Source organism: Petromyzon marinus, chromosome 75, assembly GCF_048934315.1.
Source record: "Petromyzon marinus isolate PM22_M1 ecotype Great Lakes invasive population chromosome 75, UKy_Petmar_22M1.pri1.0, whole genome shotgun sequence".
Taxonomy (NCBI): Eukaryota; Metazoa; Chordata; class Hyperoartia; order Petromyzontiformes; family Petromyzontidae; genus Petromyzon; species Petromyzon marinus.
Window position 1 is genome coordinate 5,864,120 of NC_133741.1, and position 22,232 is coordinate 5,886,351.

At 54.6% G+C, this 22,232-nt stretch overlaps 1 protein-coding gene across 1 annotated transcript in view; it reads left to right on the top strand.

Annotated features, from left to right (window-relative positions):
* Window positions 1-687: 687 nt before the first annotated feature.
* LOC142907196 (uncharacterized) overlaps window positions 688-22,232 on the top strand; it is a 35,687-nt gene continuing 14,142 nt past the window's right edge. The window contains exons 1-3 of the mRNA XM_076056455.1: window positions 688-863; window positions 8,548-8,743; window positions 14,281-14,417. Coding sequence (XP_075912570.1) covers window positions 762-863; window positions 8,548-8,743; window positions 14,281-14,417 — 435 coding nt within the window. The 5' untranslated portion in view covers window positions 688-761. The remainder of the gene's footprint in view (window positions 864-8,547; window positions 8,744-14,280; window positions 14,418-22,232) is intronic.

Below are 22,232 nucleotides of genomic sequence, written 5' to 3' on the forward strand. Positions count from 1 at the left end.
GACTCACTCAGTGACTCACTCAGTGACTCACTCAGTGACTCACTCACTCAGTGACTCACTCAGTGACTCACTCAGTGACTCACTCAGTGACTCACTCACTCACTCAGTGACTCACTCAGTGACTCTCTCACTCACTCAGTGACTCACTCACTCACTCAGTGACTCATTCACTCACTCAGTGACTCACTCACTCACTCAGTGACTCACTCACTCACTAACTCACCCACTCACCCACTCACTCACCCACCCACCCACTCACCCACCCACTCACCCACTCACCCACCCACCCACCCACCCACTCACTCACCCACCCACCCACTCACCCACTCACTCACCCACCCACTCACCCACCCACTCACCCACTCACCCACTCACCCACCCACTCACCCACCCACCCACCCACCAACTCACCCACTCACCCACCCACTCACCCACCCACCCACTCACCCACCCACCCACCCACCCACTCACCCACCCACCCACCCACCCACTCACCCACCCACTCACCCACCCACCCACCCACTCACCCACCCACCCACTCACCCACCCACCCACCCACTCACCCACTCACCCACTCACCCACCAACTCACCCACTCACTCACTCACCCACCCACTCACTCACTCACTCACCCACCCACTCACTCACCCACCCACTCACTCACCCACCCACTCACTCACCCACCCACTCACCCACCCACCCACCCACCTTCACAGGCCTCTCCTTGTCCGCTGCAATCCCTGTGTGGGCTCGGCTCGCCTCATGCTCATCACGGGACTCAAGTGGAGGGAGTTCAGCGCAAATTCTCCACTCAAGGGATCGAGCGCGGCTGCTGCTGCAGCTGTGGCTTCGGTGTTAGAGCAGGTGGGAGGGTGGGTGGGTGAGTGGGTGGGTGAGTGGGTGGGTGGGTGGGTGAGTGGGTGGGTGAGTGGGTGGGTGGGAGGGTGAGTGGGTGGGTGGGTGAGAGGGTGGGTGGGTGGGTGGGTGAGTGGGTGGGTGGGAGGGTGGGTGGGTGGGTGGGTGAGAGGGTGGGTGGGTGGGTGGGTGAGAGGGTGGGTGGGTGGGTAGGTGGGTGAGAGGGTGGGTGGGTGAGTGAGTGAGTGGGTGGGTGGGTGGGTGGATGAGTGGGTGGGTGGGTGGATGAGTGAGTGAGTGAGTGGGTGGGTGGGTGAGTGAGTGGGTGGGTGAGTGAGTGAGTGGGTGGGTGGGTGGGTGAGTGAGTGGGTGGGTGAGAGAGTGAGTGAGTGGGTGGGTGGGTGGGTGGGTGGGTGGGTGAGTGAGTGGGTGGGTGGGTGGGTGAGTGGGTGGGTGGGTGGGTGAGTGGGTGAGTGGGTGAGTGGGTGGGTGGGTGGGTGGGTGGGTGAGAGGGTGGGTGGGTGGGTGAGAGGGTGGGTGAGTGAGTGTGTGAGTGGGTGGGTGAGTGGGTGAGTGAGTGGGTGAGTGGGTGAGTGGGTGGGTGGGTGAGTGGGTGAGTGAGTGGGTGGGTGGGTGGGTGAGTGGGTGAGAGGGTGGGTGGGTGGGTGAGAGGGTGGGTGAGTGGGTGGGTGGGTAAGTGAGTGAGAGGGTGAGTGAGTGGGTGGGTGAGTGAGTGGGTGGGTGGGTGGGTGGGTGGGTGAGTGGGTGAGTGGGTGGGTGGGTGGGTGAGTGGGTGAGTGGGTGGGTGAGTGGGTGGGTGAGAGGGTGGGTGGGTGGGTGGGTGAGTGAGTGGGTGGGTGGGTGGGTGAGTGGGTGGGTAGGTGGGTGAGTGAGTGGGTGGGTGAGTGGGTGGGTGAGTGAGTGGGTGGGTGGGTGAGTGAGTGGGTGAGTGAGTGAGTGGGTGGGTGGGTGGGTGAGTGGGTGAGTGGGTGGGTGAGTAGGTGGGTGGGTGAGTGGGTGAGTGAGTGGGTGGGTGAGTGGGTGGGTGGGTGGGTGAGTGAGAGGGTGAGTGAGTGGGTGAGAGGGTGAGTGGGTGGGTGGGTGAGTGAGAGGGTGGGTGGGTGAGTGGGTGAGTGAGTGGGTGAGTGAGAGGGTGGGTGGGTGGGTGGGTGAGAGGGTGAGTGAGTGGGTGGGTGAGTGGGTGGGTGAGTGGGTGGGTGAGAGGGTGGGTGGGTGGGTGAGTGAGTTGGTGAGTGAGTGGGTGGGTGAGAGGGTGAGTGAGTGAGAGGGTGGGTGGGTGGGTGAGTGAGAGGGTGAGTGGGTGAGAGGGTGGGTGAGTGGGTGGGTGAGTGAGTGAGTGGGTGGGTGAGAGGGTGGGTGGGTGAGTGAGTGGGTGGGTGGGTGGGTCAGTGGGTGGGTGGGTGAAGGGTGAGTGGGTGGGTGGGTGAGTGAGAGGGTGGGTGGGTGAGTGGGTGAGTGAGTGGGTGAGTGAGAGGGTGGGTGGGTGAGTGGGTGAGTGGGTGGGTGGGTGAGTGGGTGGGTGAGTGGGTGGGTGAGTGGGTGAGTGAGTGGGTGAGTGGGTGAGTGGGTGGGTGAGTGGGTGGGTGAGTGGGTGGGTGGGTGAGTGAGTGAGTGGGTGGGTGAGTGGGTGGGTGAGTGGGTGAGTGGGTGAGTGGGTGAGTGGGTGGGTGGGTGAGTGGGTGGGTGGGTGAGTGGGTGGGTGGGTGAGTGGGTGGGTGGGTGGGTGGGTGGGTGAGAGGGTGGGTGAGTGGGTGGGTGAGTGGGTGGGTGGGTGAGTGGGTGGGTGGGTGGGTGGGTGAGTGGGTGGGTGGGAGGGTGGGTGGGTGGGTGGGTGGGTGAGTGAGTGGGTGAGAGGGTGGGTGGGTGAGTGAGTGGGTGAGTGGGTGAGAGGGTGGGTGAGTGGGTGGGTGAGTGAGTGGGTGGGTGAGTGAGAGGGTGGGTGGATGGGTGAGTGGATGGGTGGGTGAGTGGGTGGGTGGGTGAGTGGGTGGGTGGGTGAGTGGGTGGGTGGGTGGGTGAGTGAGTGGGTGGGTGGGTGGGTGAGTGAGAGGGTGGGTGGGTGAGAGGGTGGGTGGGTGAGTGAGTGAGTGGGTGGGTGGGTGGATGAGTGAGTGGGTGGGTGGGTGAGTGAGTGGGTGGGTGAGTGAGTGAGTGGGTGGGTGGGTGGGTGAGTGAGTGGGTGGGTGAGTGAGTGAGTGGGTGGGTGGGTGGGTGGGTGGGTGGGTGAGTGAGTGGGTGGGTGGGTGGGGTGGTGGGTGGGGTGGTGGGTGAGTGGGTGAGTGAGTGAGTGAGTGGGTGGGTGGGTGGGTGGGTGAGTGAGTGGGTGGGTGGGTGGGTGAGTGGGTGGGTGGGTGAGTGGGTGAGTGGGTGAGTGGGTGGGTGGGTGGGTGAGAGGGTGGGTGGGTGGATGAGAGGGTGGGTGAGTGAGTGTGGTGAGTGGGTGGGTGAGTGGGTGAGTGAGTGGGTGAGTGGGTGAGTGGGTGGGTGGGTGAGTGGGTGAGTGAGTGGGTGGGTGGGTGGGTGAGTGGGTGAGTGGGTGGGTGGGTGGGTGAGAGGGTGGGTGAGTGGGTGGGTGGGTAAGTGAGTGAGAGGGTGAGTGAGTGGGTGGGTGAGTGAGTGGGTGGGTGGGTGGGTGAGTGGGTGAGTGGGTGGGTGGGTGGGTGAGTGGGTGAGTGGGTGGGTGAGAGGGTGGGTGGGTGGGTGGGTGAGTGAGTGGGTGGGTGGGTGGGTGAGTGGGTGGGTAGGTGGGTGAGTGAGTGGGTGGGTGAGTGGGTGGGTGAGTGAGTGGGTGGGTGGGTGAGTGAGTGGGTGAGTGAGTGAGTGGGTGGGTGGGTGGGTGTGTGGGGTGAGTGGGTGGGTGAGTAGGTGGGTGGGTGAGTGGGTGAGTGAGTGGGTGGGTGAGTGGGTGGGTGGGTGGGTGAGTGAGAGGGTGAGTGAGTGGGTGAGAGGGTGAGTGGGTGGGTGGGTGAGTGAGAGGGTGGGTGGGTGAGTGGGTGAGTGAGTGGGTGAGTGGGTGAGTGGGTGGGTGAGTGGGTGGGTGAGTGGGTGGGTGGGTGAGTGAGTGAGTGGGTGGGTGAGTGGGTGGGTGAGTGGGTGAGTGGGTGAGTGGGTGAGTGGGTGGGTGGGTGAGTGGGTGGGTGGGTGAGTGGGTGGGTGGGTGAGTGGGTGGGTGGGTGGGTGGGTGGGTGAGAGGGTGGGTGAGTGGGTGGGTGAGTGGGTGAGTGGGTGGGTGGGTGAGTGGGTGGGTGGGTGGGTGGGTGAGTGGGTGGGTGGGAGGGTGGGTGGGGTGGGTGGGTGAGTGAGTGGGTGAGAGGGTGGGTGGGTGAGTGAGTGGGTGAGTGGGTGAGAGGGTGGGTGAGTGGGTGGGTGAGTGAGTGGGTGGGTGAGTGAGAGGGTGGGTGGATGGGTGAGTGGGTGGGTGGGTGAGTGGGTGGGTGGGTGAGTGGGTGGGTGGGTGAGTGGGTGGGTGGGTGGGTGAGTGAGTTGGTGGGTGGGTGGGTGAGTGAGAGGGTGGGTGGGTGAGAGGGTGGGTGGGTGAGTGAGTGAGTGGGTGGGTGGGTGGATGAGTGAGTGGGTGGGTGGGTGAGTGAGTGGGTGGGTGAGTGAGTGAGTGGGTGGGTGGGTGGGTGAGTGAGTGGGTGGGTGAGTGAGTGAGTGGGTGGGTGGGTGGGTGGGTGGGTGAGTGAGTGGGTGGGTGGGTGGGTGAGTGGGTGGGTGGGTGAGTGGGTGAGTGGGTGAGTGGGTGGGTGGGTGGGTGAGAGGGTGGGTGGGTGGGTGAGAGGGTGGGTGAGTGAGTGTGTGAGTGGGTGGGTGAGTGGGTGAGTGAGTGGGTGAGTGGGTGAGTGGGTGGGTGGGTGAGTGGGTGAGTGAGTGGGTGGGTGGGTGGGTGAGTGGGTGAGTGGGTGGGTGGGTGGGTGAGAGGGTGGGTGAGTGGGTGGGTGGGTAAGTGAGTGAGAGGGTGAGTGAGTGGGTGGGTGAGTGAGTGGGTGGGTGGGTGGGTGAGTGGGTGAGTGGGTGGGTGGGTGGGTGAGTGGGTGAGTGGGTGGTGAGAGGGTGGGTGGGTGGGTGGGTGAGTGAGTGGGTGGGTGGGTGGGTGAGTGGGTGGGTAGGTGGGTGAGTGAGTGGGTGGGTGAGTGGGTGGGTGAGTGAGTGGGTGGGTGGGTGAGTGAGTGGGTGAGTGAGTGAGTGGTGGGTGGGTGGGTGTGTGGGTGAGTGGGTGGGTGAGTAGGTGGGTGGGTGAGTGGGTGAGTGAGTGGGTGGGTGAGTGGGTGAGTGGGTGGGTGAGTGAGAGGGTGAGTGAGTGGGTGAGAGGGTGAGTGGGTGGGTGGGTGAGTGAGAGGGTGGGTGGGTGAGTGGGTGAATGAGTGGGTGAGTGAGAGGGGTGGGTGGGTGGGTGGGTGAGAGGGTGAGTGAGTGGGTGGGTGAGTGGGTGAGTGAGTGGGTGGGTGAGTGGGTGGGTGGGTGAGTGAGTGGGTGGGTGGGTGGGTGGGTGAGTGGGTGAGTGGGTGGTGAGTGAGTGGGTGGGTGGTTGAGAGGGTGGGTGGGTGAGTGAGTGAGTGGGTGGGTGGGTGGGTGAGTGAGTGGGTGGGTGGGTGGGTGGGTGAGTGGGTGGGTGGGTGGGTGAGTGGGTGAGTGGGTGGGTGGGTGGGTGAGAGGGTGGGTGGGTGGGTGAGAGGGTGGGTGAGTGAGTGTGTGAGTGGGTGGGTGAGTGGGTGAGTGAGTGGGTGAGTGGGTGAGTGGGTGGGTGGGTGAGTGGGTGAGTGAGTGGGTGGGTGGGTGGGTGGGTGAGTGGGTGAGAGGGTGGGTGGGTGGGTGAGAGGGTGGGTGAGTGGGTGGGTGGGTAAGTGAGTGAGAGGGTGAGTGAGTGGGTGGGTGAGTGAGTGGGTGGGTGGGTGGGTGAGTGGGTGAGTGGGTGGGTGGGTGGGTGAGTGGGTGAGTGGGTGGGTGAGTGGGTGGGTGAGAGGGTGGGTGGGTGGGTGGGTGAGTGAGTGGGTGGGTGGGTGAGTGGGTGGGTAGGTGGGTGAGTGAGAGGGTGGGTGGGCTGGGTGAGTGAGTGAGTGAGTGGGTGGGTGAGTGAGTGAGTGTGTGGGTGAGTGAGTGAGTGGGTGTGTGGTTGGGTTGGTGAGTGAGTGAGTGAGTGGGTGGGTGAGTGAGTGAGTGTGTGGGTGGGTGGGTGAGTGGGTGGGTGGGTGGGTGGGTGGGTGAGTGGGTGGGTGGGTGGGTGAGTGAGAGGGTGGGTGGTTGGGTGAGTGAGTGAGTGAGTGGGTGAGTGGGTGGGTGGGTGGGTGAGTGAGTGAGTGAGTGGGTGAGTGAGTGGGTGGGTGGGTGGGTGAGAGGGTGGGTGGGTGGGTGAGTGAGTGGTGAGTGGGTGGGTGAGAGGGTGGGTGGGTGGGTGGGTGAGAGGGTGGGTGAGTGGGTGAGTGGGTGGGTGGGTGAGTGGGTGGGTGAGTGGTTGGGTGGGTGAGTGAGTGAGAGAGTGGGTGGGTGGGTGGGTGAGTGAGTGAGTGAGTGGGTGAGAGGGTGAGTGGGTGAGAGGGTGGGTGGGTGGGTGAGTGAGTGGGTTAGTGGGTGAGTGGGTGGGTGAGTGGGTGGGTGGGTGGGTGAGTGAGTGAGTGGGTGGGTGGTGGGTGGGTGAGTGAGTGAGTGAGTGGGGTGGGTGAGTGAGTGAGTGTGTGGGTGGGTGGGTGAGTGGGTGGGTGGGTGGGTGGGTGAGTGGGTGGGTGGGTGGGTGAGTGAGAGGGTGGGTGGTTGGGTGAGTGAGTGAGTGAGTGGGTGAGTGGGTGGGTGGGTGGGTGAGTGGGTGGGTGGGTGGGTGAGTGGGTGAGTGAGTGGGTGAGTGAGTGGGTGAGTGAGTGGGTGGGTGAGAGGGTGGGTGGGTGGGTGGGTGGGTGGGTGAGAGGGTGAGTGGGTGAGTGGGTGAGTGGGTGAGTGAGAGGGTGGGTGGTGGGTGAGTGAGTGAGTGGGTGAGAGGGTGAGTGGGTGAGAGGGTGGGTGGGTGGGTGAGTGAGTGGGTTAGTGGGTGAGTGGGTGGGTGGGTGAGTGAGTGGGTGAGTGGGTGGGTGGGTGTGTGAGTGGGTGAGAGGGTGAGTGGGTGGGTGGGTGAGTGGGTGGGTGAGTGAGTGAGTGGGTTGGTGGGTGAGTGGCTGAGTGAGTGGGTGAGAGGGTGGGTTGAGTGGGTGGGTTGGTGGGTAGGTGGGTGAGTGGGTGAATGAGTGAATGAATGAGTGAATTAATGAATGAGTGAATGAATGAGTGAATTCGTGAATGAATGAGTGAATGAATGAGTGAATTAGTGAATTAATAAACGAATGAGTAAATGAATGAATTGGTGAATGAATGAGTGAATGAGTGAGTGAATGAGTGAGTGAATGAGTGCATGAATGAGTGAATTAGTGAATGAATGAGTGAATGAATGAGTGGATGAATAAGTGAATGAGTAAATGAATGAATTAGTGAATGAATGAGTGAATGAGTGAGTGAATGAGTGAATTAGTGAATGAATGAGTGATTGAATTAATGAGAGAATGAATTAATGTGTAAATGAATGAATGAGTGAATTAGTGAATGAATGAGTGAATGAATGAGTGAATTAGTGAATGAATGAGTGAATTAGTGAATGAATGAGTGAATGAATGAGTGAATTAGTGAAGGAATGAGTGAATGAATAAATGAATGAGTAAATGAATGAATTAGTGAATGAATGAGTGAATGAGTTAGTGAATGAGTGAATGAATGAGTGAATTAGTGAATGAATGAGTGAATGAATAAGTGAATGAGTAAGTGAATGAGTAAATGAACGAATGAGTGAATGAATGAGAGAACGAATTAGTGAATGAATGAGTGAATGAATTAATGAGAGAATGAATTAATATGTAAATGAATGAATGAGTGAATGAATGAGTGAATGAATGAGTGAATCAGTGAATGAATGAGTGAATGAATGAGTGAATTAGTGAATGAATGAGTGAATGAATGAGTGAATGAATAAGTGAATGAGTAAATGAATGAATTAGTGAATGAATGAGTGAATGAATGAGTGAATGAGTGAATTAGTGAATGAATGAGTGAATTAGTGAATGAATGAGTGATTGAATTAATGAGAGAATGAATTAATGTGTAAATGAATGAATGAGTGAATTAGTGAATGAATGAGTGAATGAATGAGTGAATTAGTAAATGAATGAGTGAATTAGTGAATGAATGAGTGAATGAATGAGTGAATTAGTGAAGGAATGAGTGAATGAATAAATGAATGAGTAAATGAATGAATTAGTGAATGAATGAGTGAATGAGTGAGTGAATGAGTGAATGAATGAGTGAATTAGTGAATGAATGAGTGAATGAATAAGTGAATGAGTAAGTGAATGAGTAAATGAACGAATGAGTGAATGAATGAGAGAACGAATTAGTGAATGAATGAATTAATGAGAGAATGAATTAATATGTAAATGAATGAATGAGTGAATGAATGAGTGAATGAATGAGTGAATGAATGAGTGAATCAGTGAATGAATGAGTGAATGAATGAGTGAATTAGTGAATGAATGAGTGAATGAATGAGTGAATGAATGAGTGAATGAATAAGTGAATGAGTAAATGAATGAATTAGTGAATGAATGAGTGAATGAATGAGTGAATGAGTGACTTCGCCTCTCCCTTTCTCCCCACTCAGGTGTCTGGCGGTTGTAGAGGCGGTGGTGGCGGTGGTGGCGGTGGTGGTGGCGGTGGTGGCGGTGGTGGCGGTGGTGGTGGTGGGGGGCTCCTCGTGCCCCCCACTTTGGGGGCTGTGGTTGCCCCCCCCGCGACTCGACTGGCCCCCTCCACCCCCAGGGCCCCCCCTCGCAAAGCCAGGAGCACAGAGGGCAAAGGTCAGAGGTCGTCAGGGTCGCGATGTGTGTGTGTGTGTGTGTCTGTGTGTGTGTGTATCTGTGTGTGTCTGTGTGTGTCTGTGTGTGTCTGTGTCTGTGTGTGTGTTTGTCTGTGTGTGTCTGTGTGTGTTAGCTGTGTGTGTGTCTGTGTGTGAGCTGTGTGTGTGTCTGTGTGTGTGTGTCTGTGTGTCTGTGTGTGTCTGTGTGTGTCTGTGTGTCTGTGTGTGTCTGTGTGTGAGCTGTGTGTGTGTCTGTGTGTGTCTGTGTGTGTGTGTGTGTGTGTCTGTGTGTGTCTGTGTGTGTATGTCACTGTGTGTGTGTGTGTCTGTGTGTGTATACCCATGTAATGGGGAGCGATAGTGTAGTGGTTAGCGCTACGCTGCGCTATGAACCTGGCGACCCGGGTTCGATTCCCGCTCATGGCCAACACCAGTGACGATTATCTGACCGGTCCCGGGCCTCCCCTAGGTCGACTCAGCCTCAAATGAGTACCTGGTGCGGTGTGTAAACATTGCCCCTAGGGAGACAAAGGCGGTCGGGCGTGGTGCTGGCCACCCACCCCCTCGTGTACCGTTCCGGCCTTCATAGGTGCTCGCTAACAGCACTTGCCCCTACAGTCTGTTAAGGCTATATGGGGGATCTTTGTCTTTATCTTTGTCTGTGTGTGTGTCTGTGTGTGACTCTGTGTGTGTGTCTGTGTGTATGTGTGTGTGTGTGTCTGTGTGTGTGTGTCTGTGTGTGTGTGTCTGTGTGTCTGAGTCCGGCAAAACAACCCCCTACCTCCTCGCGGTGCCGGACGGGCAACTCTGTCGTGGACAGTGCTGTGGGGGGAGGGCCAATTCCGATTGGCTCCTCCCCTCATGGCGTCTGTGACCACCACAGTGGCTAAACGGGGGCTCTGGACGGGTGCGAGGGGCTGGTAACCCCTCCACCTTCAATAATTTACCACTAAACCACGAGTGAAATATGTAACTAATAAGCTTGTGCCGGAGGCCCCGGGGGGACAGGCGTCTATGACGTCTCCTGGCCAAACCCCATTTGGCGGAGCCAGGAGATTGAATATCTACCCTCGGGGCTGCTCCAGAAACAACGAAAAGCCACTACGGGTGGCCACGTGGAATGTTCGAACGCTCACTGCGGAGGAGAGGCTGCCACTCCGCTGTCGGGAGCTGGACCGGTACCGCCTGGATCTCTGTGGCATTCAGGAGGTCCGGTGGACCGGCTCTGGCTCCTGCCACCACGAGGGGTGGACAGTCCTCTACTCGGGGCAGCAGACTGCCAAACACCAGGGGTGTGGCTCTTCTTTTGAACAAAATAATGAAGGGGGTGTGGGAGCGTGGCGGTGAGGTGTGGGAAGCTGTAAGCCCCAGGCTACTTTGGGCTCGCCTTCCCATCAACCGGAGGCGAGGAGTGGTGGTCGTGGTTACTTATGCCCCCACCGAAGACGAACATCTGTGGAGGGATGCAGGCAAAGCCGATGAGTCAGATGCCTTCTATGATCCCCTGTCACAGGTGCTGGCTAAAGTGGCCCCTCGGGATAGAGTCATCTTGTTGGGTGACTTCAATGCTCGAGTTGGTCATGATGCTGGCACCTGGTCTGGAGTGATTGGAGGGCATGGGCCAGATCAGCTCATTAACAATGGTAGGAGGCTGCTAGATTTTTGTGCAGCCCATGGGCTTGTAATTACCAACACGCTGTTCCGGCATCGGCACATCCACATAACATCATGGATGCATGCCGGGTCCAAGCAAGAACATCTGCTGGACTACATAGTGACGGAACAGCGGATACGGGCCCATGTCCTTGACACCAGGACCTACCGTGGAGCTGATCTGCCTTCTGACCATCGACTAGTCATCTGTAAGATGCGCCTGCCATTCTTCCACTCCTGTGGTGGGTGTACACCCAGGACCCCATTCAAACCTAAAGTGGCCTGGTCTCAGTTATCTGATGAAAGTTGCAAGCGAGAATTTCATCATCGCTTGCGGCTGGGATTGGCATCGTCCCCCACTCCTCCTGATGTCGAGGGTAAATGGGCGAGGTTTAGGACTGTGACTCATGCAGCTGCAATGGCTGCTTTGGGTACGCGGTCCAGACCTCCCCAGAGACCTTGGCTGACAGAGGAGGTGTTCAGGATAGTTGAGAAAAAGCGACAGGCCCACTGTCATCGGCTACAGAAGCCCACTTCAGAGAATGAGGAGGCTTACCGCAGCCTTCGCTTAGAGGTTTGGAGAGCCGTGAGGCGCTGCAAGGATGGGTGGTGGTCGCGGGTTGTAGATGGAGTCTGCCTCAGTTGCCTGTGATCACAAATCTCCCATTTAACTCCATCAAAAAAGTAACCTGCAGCGCCACACCTATTACCATCATTAGGGGAAAAAACGGTGATCCAATCTCCAACCCCCAGGAAGAGGTTTGCAGATTTGCTGAGCATTTCTGTGAGGTCCTGGGGGAGGGAAAATCCCTCAACCAGGAACACATCGTGGCACAAAGTGAGGATGACCCTGCTGAGGCTGCGGTGCCTCAAATATTGGAAGAAGTCAGCCCCTGTGAGTGGCTGGCTGAGGTGCCATCTGTTGAGGAAGTACTGAAGGCGATCCAGAGTCTGAGACCAGGAAAGGCAGCGGGCAGAGATGATCTCCCAAGCGAAATGCTGAGGGAGGGTGGCGTTTGTGCACAGACTGCCATATATCACATCATAACAAAAGTCTGGACCACTGGACGGGTTCCGCAGGGTTGGAAGGATGCCCTGGTGGTCCCCCTCTTTAAGAAGGGGGACCGCACAGACTGTAACAACAACAGGGGCATCTCACTCCTCAGTGTGCCGGGAAAGGTCCTGGCAAGGATTATTCAATATCGCCTTGCCAGGCACGTTGAGGAGAGGCTTGCGGAGCCCCAATGCGGTTTCAGGAAAGGGCGGTCCTGCACAGATGCCATATTTTCTGTCCGTCTGCTACAGCAGAGGTGTAGGGAATTCCAGCAGGCCCTACATCTCTGCTTTATTGACCTGGTCAAGGCCTATGATACCATCAGTAGGCCTGGGCTCTGGTTTGTTTTTCGTGCTTTTGGAGTACCTGACCCTCTGCTCACGATCATTAAGGACCTTAATGATGGTGAGCGGGCCCGGGTCAAACTACGTGGCCGGGAGTCAGAGCCATTCCCTGTACACCTTGGGGTGCGACAGGGATGTCCTCTGGCTCCCACATTATTTAACATCTATTTTGACCACGTAGTTCGTGAAGCCTTCAATAGCTGTACCGGGGGAATCTCCATATGGTACAGATATAATGGGAGGCTGATCGATGCCCGGGTGCGGTCAAGAGATGGCTGCCTATTGCTCAACCACGTTATGTATGCCGATGATTTGGTAATAGCTGCTCATTCATAGGAGGAGTTGGAGACGCAGCTGCTGAGACTGGAGCGTGCCACTAACAGATGGGGCCTTACCATCAGCCCCACCAAAATTCAGCACCTGCCTGGGTATTTTGTACCATCGGACACTCCACACCCACAACTCCCAATCGGTGATGGGGCAGTTGTGGAGAGAGTGGAGAGTTTCCCATACCTGGGCAGTGTACTAATGACCGGCTACAGTTTAACAGCAGAGGTCTCACTCCGAATCAGTCGAGCGGCAATATCTTTTCATCGGTTGCGTAACGCTGTGTGGAAGCTACCTGGTCTGTCGCTCCGCACTAAGCTTCAGGTCTTCTCGGCCACGGTCATTCCCTCCCTTCTCTACGCTTGCGAAACGTGGACCCCCCTAATGGAACATCTTCGCCGGTTAGAAACATTTAGGCTAGCCTGCCTACGATCCATCCTGGGTTTAACCAGGCTGGATTGTGTGAGGAGCTCACAAATCTTTGAAAGATTTGGGCAAGGTCCCATCGGTGAGCTCCTCCGGCAGGCAAGGCTTTGTTGGCTGGGTCATGTAGCCCGCATGCCCAGCCACCGCATGCCGGAACAGCTTTTGTTCGGCCGGATCGAGGGGGCTAAACGGGCGCGGCATGGGCTAGAGAAGAGATGGAGCTGATGGGTCAGAGGGTGGGTGAGTGAGAGAATGAGTGAGTGAGTGCATGAGTTTAGTGTGTGAGTGTATGAGTGTGTGAATGAGTGAGTGAATGGGTGAGTGAGTGGGTGAGTGTATGAGTGTGTGAATGAGTGAGTGTATGAGTGTGTGAATGAGTGAGTGAATGGGTGAGTAAATGTGTGAATGAATGAGTGAATGGGTGAGTGAGTGGGTGAGTGTGTGTGAGTGAATGTGTGAATGGGTGAGTGAGTGGGTGAGTGAGTGGGTGAGTGAATGAGTGAATGTGTGAGTGAGTGGGTGAGTGAGCGAATGAGTGAGTGAGTGAGTTGAGTGGATGAGTGTATGAGTGTGTGAATGAGTGAGTGAATGAGTGAGTAAATGTGTGAATGGGTGAGTGAGTAGGTGAGTGAGCGAATGAGTGAATGTGAGTTGAGTGGGTGAGTGTATGAGTGTGTGATTGAGTGAGTGAATGAGCGAATGAATGAGTTAATGAGTGAATGTGTGAATGGGTGAGTTGAGTGAATGTGTGAGTGGGTGAGTGAATGAGTGAGTGAATGAGTGAGTGAATGTGTGAATGGGTGAGTGGGTGAGTGAGTGAATGAGTGAGTGTATGAGTGTGTGAGTGGGTGAGTGAATGAGTGAGTGTATGAGTGAGTGAGTGGGTGAGTGAGTGGGTGAGTGAGTGAATGTATGAGTGTGTGAGTGAATGAGTGAATGGGTGAGTGGGTAAGTGAGGGAATGAGTGTATGAGTGTGTGAGTGAATGAGTGAGTGAATGAGTGAGTGAATGGGTGAGTTGAGTGGGTGAGTGAATGAGTGAGTGGGTGAGTGAGTGAATGAGTGAGTGAATGAGTGTGTGAATGGGTGAGTGTATAAGTGAATGAATGAGTGAGTGAATGAGTGAGTGAATGAATGAGTGAGTGAATGAGTGAGTGAATGAGTGAGTGAATGAGTGAATGGGTGAGTGGGTGATTGAGTGTGTGAGTGAATGAGTGAGTGAGTGAATGAGTGTATGAGTGAGTGAATGAGTGAGTGAATGAGTGAGTGAATGAGTGAGTGAATGAGTGAGTGAATGAGTGAATGGGTGAGTGGGTGATTGAGTGTGTGAGTGAATGAGTGAGTGAGTGAATGAGTGTATGAGTGAGTGAATAAGTGAGTGAATGAGTGAGTGAATGGGTGAGTGTATAAGTGAATGAATGAGTGAGTGAGTGGTTGAGTGAGTGAGTGTATGAGTGAGTGAGTGAATGAGTGAGTGAATGAATGAGTGAGTGAATGAGTGAGTGAATGAGTGAGTGAATGTGTGAATGGGTGAGTGTATAAGTGAATGAATGAGTGAGTGAATGAGTGAGTGAATGTGTGAATGGGTGAGTGAATGAGTGAGTGAATGAATGAGTGAATGAGTGAATGAGTGAGTGTATGAGTGAGTGTATGAATGTGTGAATGGGTGAGTGCGTGGTGGCTACCTGGGGAACCTTTGCCTCTACCTCCCCCCCACCCACCCCCCCCCCCCCAGGTCCCAACGCGCGCCGCCGACCCCTCAAGTTGTGGGGCCGCGGGGGAGGGGAGGGGGGGTCCAGGAGGGGGGGGAGGGGCCACGCCAGCGGGGGACGCCGGCGCACGTCCGGCGGACGACGCAAACGAGCCTCCTCAGTGAGTCACTCGCTCAGTCACTCACTCAGTGAGTCACTCAGTGAGTCACTCAGTGAGTCACTCGCTCAGTCACTCACTCAGTGAGTCACTCAGTCAGTCAGTCACTCAGTCAGTGAGTCAGTCAGTCACTCACTCAGTGAGTCACTCAGTGAGTCACTCAGTCAGTCAGTCAGTGAGTCACTCAGTGAGTCACTCGCTCAGTCACTCACTCAGTGAGTCACTCAGTGAGTCACTCAGTGAGTCACTCGCTCAGTCACTCACTCAGTGAGTCACTCAGTCAGTCAGTCACTCAGTCAGTGAGTCAGTCAGTCACTCACTCAGTGAGTCACTCAGTGAGTCACTCAGTCAGTCAGTCAGTGAGTCACTCAGTGAGTCACTCGCTCAGTCACTCACTCAGTGAGTCACTCAGTGAGTCACTCGCTCAGTCACTCACTCAGTGAGTCACTCAGTGAGTCAGTCAGTGAGTCACTCAGTGAGTCAGTGAGTCGCTCGCTCAGTCACTCGCTCAGTCACTCACTCAGTGAGTCACTCAGTCAGTCACTCAGTGAGTCACTCGCTCAGTCACTCACTCAGTGAGTCACTCAGTCAGTCAGTCACTCAGTCAGTGAGTCAGTCAGTCACTCACTCAGTGAGTCACTCAGTGAGTCACTCAGTCAGTCAGTCAGTGAGTCACTCAGTGAGTCACTCGCTCAGTCACTCACTCAGTGAGTCACTCAGTGAGTCACTCGCTCAGTCACTCACTCAGTGAGTCACTCAGTGAGTCAGTCAGTGAGTCACTCAGTGAGTCAGTGAGTCGCTCGCTCAGTCACTCGCTCAGTCACTCACTCAGTGAGTCACTCAGTCAGTCACTCAGTGAGTCACTCGCTCAGTCACTCACTCAGTGAGTCACTCAGTCAGTCAGTCACTCAGTCAGTGAGTCAGTCAGTCACTCACTCAGTGAGTCACTCAGTGAGTCACTCAGTCAGTCAGTCAGTGAGTCACTCAGTGAGTCACTCGCTCAGTCACTCACTCAGTGAGTCACTCAGTGAGTCACTCGCTCAGTCACTCACTCAGTGAGTCACTCAGTGAGTCAGTCAGTGAGTCACTCAGTGAGTCAGTGAGTCGCTCGCTCAGTCACTCGCTCAGTCACTCACTCAGTGAGTCACTCAGTCAGTCACTCAGTGAGTCACTCGCTCAGTCACTCACTCAGTGAGTCACTCAGTCAGTCAGTCACTCAGTCAGTGAGTCAGTCAGTCACTCACTCAGTGAGTCACTCAGTGAGTCACTCAGTCAGTCAGTCAGTGAGTCACTCAGTGAGTCACTCGCTCAGTCACTCACTCAGTGAGTCACTCAGTGAGTCACTCGCTCAGTCACTCACTCAGTGAGTCACTCAGTGAGTCAGTCAGTGAGTCACTCAGTGAGTCAGTGAGTCGCTCGCTCAGTCACTCGCTCAGTCACTCACTCAGTCAGTCACTCAGTCAGTCACTCAGTCAGTCAGTGAGTCAGTCAGTCACTCAGTCAGTCAGTGAGTCAGTGAGTCAGTCACTCGCTCAGTCACTCACTCAGTCAGTCAGTCACTCAGTGAGTCAGTGAGTCAGTCAGTCACTCAGTCACTCACTCAGTCACTCAGTGAGTCACTCGCTCAGTCACTCAGTGAGTCACTCAGTGAGTCAGTCAGTCACTCAGTGAGTCAGTGAGTCAGTCAGTCAGTCACTCAGTCACTCAGTCAGTCAGTGAGTCACTCAGTCAGTCACTCAGTCAGTCACTCAGTGAGTCACTCAGTGAGTCACTCAGTGAGTCACTCGCTCAGTCACTCGCTCAGTCACTCAATCACTCAGTGAGTCACTCAGTGAGTCACTCAGTGAGTCACTCAGTCACTCAGTCAGTCACTCAGTGAGTGACTTAGTCACTCAGTCAGTCACTCAGTGAGTCAGTCACTCGCTCAGTCAGTCACTCAGTGAGTCACTCGCTCAGTCACTCGCTCAGTGAGTCACTCAGTCAGTCACTCAGTCAGTCAGTGAGTCAGTCAGTGAGTCAGTCACTCAGTGAGTCACTCAGTCAGTCAGTCACTCAGTGAGTCACTCGCTCAGTCAGTCAGTCACTCAGTCACTCAGTGAGTGAGTCACTCAGTGAGTCACTCAGTGAGTCACTCAGTCAGTCAGTCACTCAGTGAGTCACTCGCTCAGTCACTCGCTCAGTCACTCGCTCAGTCAGTCACTCAGTCAGTCACTCAGTCAGTCAGTCAGTCACTCAGTCAGTCAGTCACTCACTCAGTGAGTCACTCAGTCAGTCAGTGAGTCAGTCACTCGTTCAGTCACTCAGTCAGTCACTCAGTCAGTCACTTGCTCAGTCATTCAGTGAGTCACTCAGTGAGTCACTCACTCAGTCAGTCACTCAGTCAGTCACTCAGTGAGTCAGTGAGTCAGTCAGTCACTCAGTCACTCAGTCAGTCAGTCACTCAGTCAGTCACTCAGTCAGTCACTCAGTCAGTCAGTCACTCAGTCAGTCACTCAGTCAGTCACTCAGTCAGTCAGTCACTCAGTCAGTCAGTCACTCAGTGAGTCAGTGAGTTAGTCAGTCACTCAGTCAGTCAGTCAGTCAGTGAGTCAGTCAGTCACTCAGTCACTCAGTCAGTGAGTCACTCAGTGAGTCACTCAGTGAGTCACTCGCTCAGGCAGTCACTCAGTCAGTCAGTCATTGAGTCACTCAGTCAGTCAGTCACTCAGTGAGTCACTCAGTGAGTCACTCAGTGAGTCACTCAGTGAGTCACTCGCTCAGTCAGTCACTCAGTGAGTCACTCAGTCACTCAGTGAGTCACTCAGTGAGTGACTTAGTCACTCAGTCAGTCACTCAGTCACTCAGTGAGTCAGTCACTCAGTGACTCAGTCACTCAGTCAGTCAGTCACTCAGTCAGTCAGTCACTCAGTGATTCAGTCACTCAGTCAGTCAGTCACTCAGTCAGTCAGTCACTCAGTCAGTCACTCAGTCACTCAGTCACTCAGTCAGTCACTCAGTCACTCAGTCATTCGCTCAGTCACTCAGTCAGTCAGTCACTCAGTGAGTCAGTGAGTCAGTCAGTCACTCAGTCAGTCAGTCACTCAGTCAGTCACTCAGTGAGTCAGTGAGTCAGTCAGTCAGTCATTGAGTCACTCAGTCAGTCACTCACTCAGTCAGTCACTCAGCCAGTCACTCAGTCACTCAATCAGTCACTCAGTCACTCACTCACTCACTCAGTCAGTGAGTCACTCAGTGAGTCACTCAGTCAGTCAGTCACTCAGTGAGTCACTCAGTCAGTCACTCAGTCAGTCAGTGAGTCAGTCAGTCACTCAGTGAGTTACTCAGTCAGTCAGTCACTCAGTGAGTCACTCAGTGAGTCACTCAGTGAGTCACTCAGTCAGTCACTCAGTGAGTCACTCGCTCAGTCAGTCACTCAGTGAGTCACTCAGTCAGTGAGTCACTCAGTGAGTCAATCAGTGAGTCACTCAGTCAGTGAGTCACTCAGTGAGTCACTCAGTCAGTCAGTCACTCAGTGAGTCACTCAGTCAGTCACTCAGTCAGTCAGTGAGTCAGTCAGTCACTCAGTGAGTCACTCAGTCAGTCAGTCACTCAGTGAGTCACTCAGTGAGTCACTCAGTCAGTCAGTCACTCAGTGAGTCAGTGAGTCAGTCAGTCACTCAGTGAGTCACTCAGTCAGTCAGTGAGTCATTCACTCAGTGAGTCACTCGCTCAGTCAGTCGCTCAGTCAGTCACTCAGTGAGTCACTCAGTGAGTGACTTAGTCAATCAGTCAGTCACTCAGTCACTCAGTGAGTCACTCGCTCAGTCAGTCACTCAGTGAGTCACTCAGTCACTCAGTGAGTCACTCAGTGAGTGACTTAGTCACTCAGTCAGTCACTCAGTCACTCAGTGAGTCAGTCACTCAGTGAATCAGTCACTCAGTCAGTCAATCAGTCAGTCACTCAGTGATTCAGTCACTCAGTCAGTCAGTCACTCAGTCAGTCAGTCACTCAGTCAGTCACTCAGTCACTCAGTCATTCAGTCAGTCACTCAGTCACTCAGTCATTCGCTCAGTCACTCAGTCAGTCAGTCACTCAGTGAGTCAGTGAGTCAGTCAGTCACTCAGTCACTCAGTCAGTCAGTCACTCAGTGAGTCAGTGAGTCAGTCAGTCACTCAGTCAGTCAGTCACTCAGTCAGTCACTCAGTGAGTCAGTGAATCAGTCAGTCAGTCATTGAGTCACTCAGTCAGTCACTCACTCAGTCAGTCACTCAGCCAGTCACTCAGTCACTCAATCAGTCACTCAGTCACTCACTCACTCACTCAGTCAGTGAGTCACTCAGTGAGTCACTCAGTCAGTCAGTCACTCAGTGAGTCACTCAGTCAGTCACTCAGTCAGTCAGTGAGTCAGTCAGTCACTCAGTGAGTCACTCAGTCAGTCAGTCACTCAGTGAGTCACTCAGTCAGTCAGTCACTCAGTGAGTCAGTGAGTCAGTCAGTCACTCAGTGAGTCACTCAGTCAGTCAGTGAGTCAGTCACTCAGTGAGTCACTCGCTCAGTCAGTCGCTCAGTCAGTCACTCAGTGAGTCACTCAGTGAGTGACTTAGTCAATCATTCAGTCACTCAGTCACTCAGTGAGTCACTCGCTCAGTCAGTCACTCAGTGAGTCACTCAGTCACTCAGTGAGTCACTCAGTGAGTGACTTAGTCACTCAGTCAGTCACTCAGTCACTCAGTGAGTCAGTCACTCAGTGACTCAGTCACTCAGTCAGTCTGTCACTCAGTCAGTCAGTCACTCAGTGATTCAGTCACTCAGTCAGTCAGTCACTCAGTCAGTCAGTCAGTCACTCAGTCAGTCACTCAGTCACTCAGTCACTCAGTCAGTCACTCAGTCACTCAGTCATTCGCTCAGTCACTCAGTCAGTCAGTCACTCAGTGAGTCAGTGAGTCAGTCAGTCACTCAGTCACTCAGTCAGTCAGTCACTCAGTGAGTCAGTGAGTCAGTCAGTCACTCAGTCAGTCAGTCACTCAGTCAGTCACTCAGTGAGTCAGTCAGTCAGTCAGTCAGTCATTGAGTCACTCAGTCAGTCACTCACTCAGTCAGTCACTCAGCCAGTCACTCAGTCACTCAATCAGTCACTAAGTCACTCACTCACTCACTCAGTCAGTCACTCAGTCACTCAGTGAGTCACTCGCTCACTCAGTCACTCAGTCAGCCAGTCACTCAGTCACTCAGTCACTTAGCCAGTCAGTCAGTCACTCAGTCACTCAGTCAGCCACTCAGTCACTCAGTCAGCCACTCAGTCACTCAGTCAGTGAGTCACTCAGTCAGTCACTCAGTGAGTGACTCAGTGAGTCACTCAGTCACTCGCTCAGTCAGTCACTCAATCACTCAGTCACTCAGTCAGTGAGTCAGTCACTCAGTCACTCAGTCAGTCACTCAGTCACTCAGTCACTCAGTCAGTCAGTCAGTCACTCAGTCAGTCTCTCAGTCACTCAGTCAGTCAGTCACTCAGTCACTCACTCACTCAGTCAGTCACTCAATCACTCAGTCAGTCAGTCACTCAGTCACTCAGTCACTCAGTGAGTCACTCACTCAGTCACTCAGTGAGTCACTCACTCAGTCACTCACTCACTCACTCAGTGAGTCACTCAGTCAGTCACTCAGTCACTCAGTCACTCAGTCAATCAGTCACTCAGTCAGTCACTCAGTGAGTCACTCAGTCACTCAGTCACTCAGTGAGTCACTCACTCAGTCACTCAGTGAGTCACTCGCTCAGTCAGTCACTCAGTGAGTCACTGAGTGAGTCACTTAGTCACTCAGTCAGTCACTCAGTCACACAGTGAGTCACTCGCTCAGTCACTCAGTGAGTCACTTAGTCACTCAGTCACTCAGTCACTCAGTCACTCACTCAGTCACTCAGTCAGTCACTCAGTGAGTCACTTAGTCACTCAGTCAGTCACTCAGTCACTCAGTGAGTCAGTCACTCAGTCAGTCAGTCAGTCACTCAGTCAGTCACTCAGTCAGTCACTCAGTGAGTCACTTAGTCACTCAGTCAGTCACTCAGTCACTCAGTGAGTCAGTCACTCAGTCAGTCAGCCAGTCACTCAGTCAGTCACTCAGTCAGTCAGTCAGTCACTCACTCAGTCACTCAGTCAGTCACTCAGTCAGTCACTCAGTCAGTCAGTCACTCAGTCACTCAGTCACTCAGTCAGTCACTCGCTCAGTCACTCAGTCAGTCACTCAGTCAGTCAGTCACTCAGTCGCTCAGTCACTCAGTGAGTCACTCACTCAGTCAGTCACTCAGTCAGTCACTCAGTCACTCAGTCAGTCACTCAGTCGCTCAGTCAGTCAGTCACTCAGCCAGTCACTCAGTCAGTCATTCAGTCACTCAGTCACTCACTCAGTCACTCAGTCACTCAGCCAGTCACTCAGTCAGTCAGTCACTCAGTCACTCAGCCAGTCACTCAGTCAGTCAGTGAGTCAGTCACTCTGTCACTCAGTCACTCAGTCACTCAGTCAGTCACTCAATCACTCAGCCAGTCACTCAGTCAGTCAGTCACTCAGTCACTCAACCAGTCACTCAGTCAGTCAGTCACTCAGTCACTCAGTCACTCAGTCACTCAGTCAGTCACTCAGTCAGTCAGTGAGTCAGTCACTCAGTCACTCAGCCACTCAGTCACTCAGTCAGTCACTCACTCAGTCACTCAGTCACTCAGTCAGTCACTCAGTCACTCAGTCACTCAGTCAGTCACTCAGTCAATCACTCAGTCACTCAGTCACTCAGTCAGTCAGTGAGTCAGTCACTCAGTCACTCAGTCAGTCAGTCACTCAGTCACTCAGTCAGTCACTCAGTCACTCAGTCACTCAGCCAGTCACTCAGTCACTCAGTCACTCAGTCAGTCAATCAGTCACTCAGTCACTCAGTCAGTCAATCAGTCACTCAGTCACTCACTCAGTCACTCAGCCACTCAGTCACTCAGTCACTCACTCAGTCACTCAGCCAGTCACTCAGTCACTCAGCCACTCAGTCACTCAGTCAGTCAATCAGTCACTCAGTCACTCACTCAGTCACTCAGCCAGTCACTCAGTCACTCAGTCACTCAGCCGGTCACTCACTCAGTCACTCAGTCACTCAGCCAGTCACTCAGTCGCTCAGTCACTCAGTCAGTCACTCAGTCAGTCACTCGCTCAGTCACTCAGTCAGTCACTCGCTCAGTCACTCAGCCAGTCACTCAGTCACTCAGTCACTCAGTCAGGCACTCGCTCAGTCAGTCAGTCACTCAGTCAGTCACTCAGCCAGTCACTCGCTCAGCCAGTCACTCAGTCACTCAGTCACTCACTCAGTCACTCACTCAGTCAGTCACTCAGTCACTCAGTCACTCAGCCAGTCACTCAGTCACTCAGTCACTCGCTCAGCCAGCCACTCACTGCCTCGCTCGCTCAGCCAGTCACTCGCTCAGTCACTCACCGCCTCGCTCGCTCAGCCAGTCACCCAGTCAGTCACTCAGTCAGTCACTCAGTCAGTCACTCAGTCACTCAGTCACTCAGTCACTCAGCCAGTCACTCAGTCACTCAGTCACTCGCTCAGCCAGCCACTCACCACCTCGCTCGCTCAGCCAGTCACTCGCTCAGTCACTCGCTCAGCCAGTCACTCGCTCAGTCAGTCACTCGCTCAGTCACTCAGTTACTCGCTCAGTCACTCATTCGGTCACTCGCTCAGTCACTCAGTCAGTCGCTCAGTCACTCAGTCACTCAGTCACTTAGTCACTCAGTCAGTCGCTCAGTCACTCAGTCACTCAGTCACTTAGTCACTCAGCCAGTCACTCAGTCAGTCACTC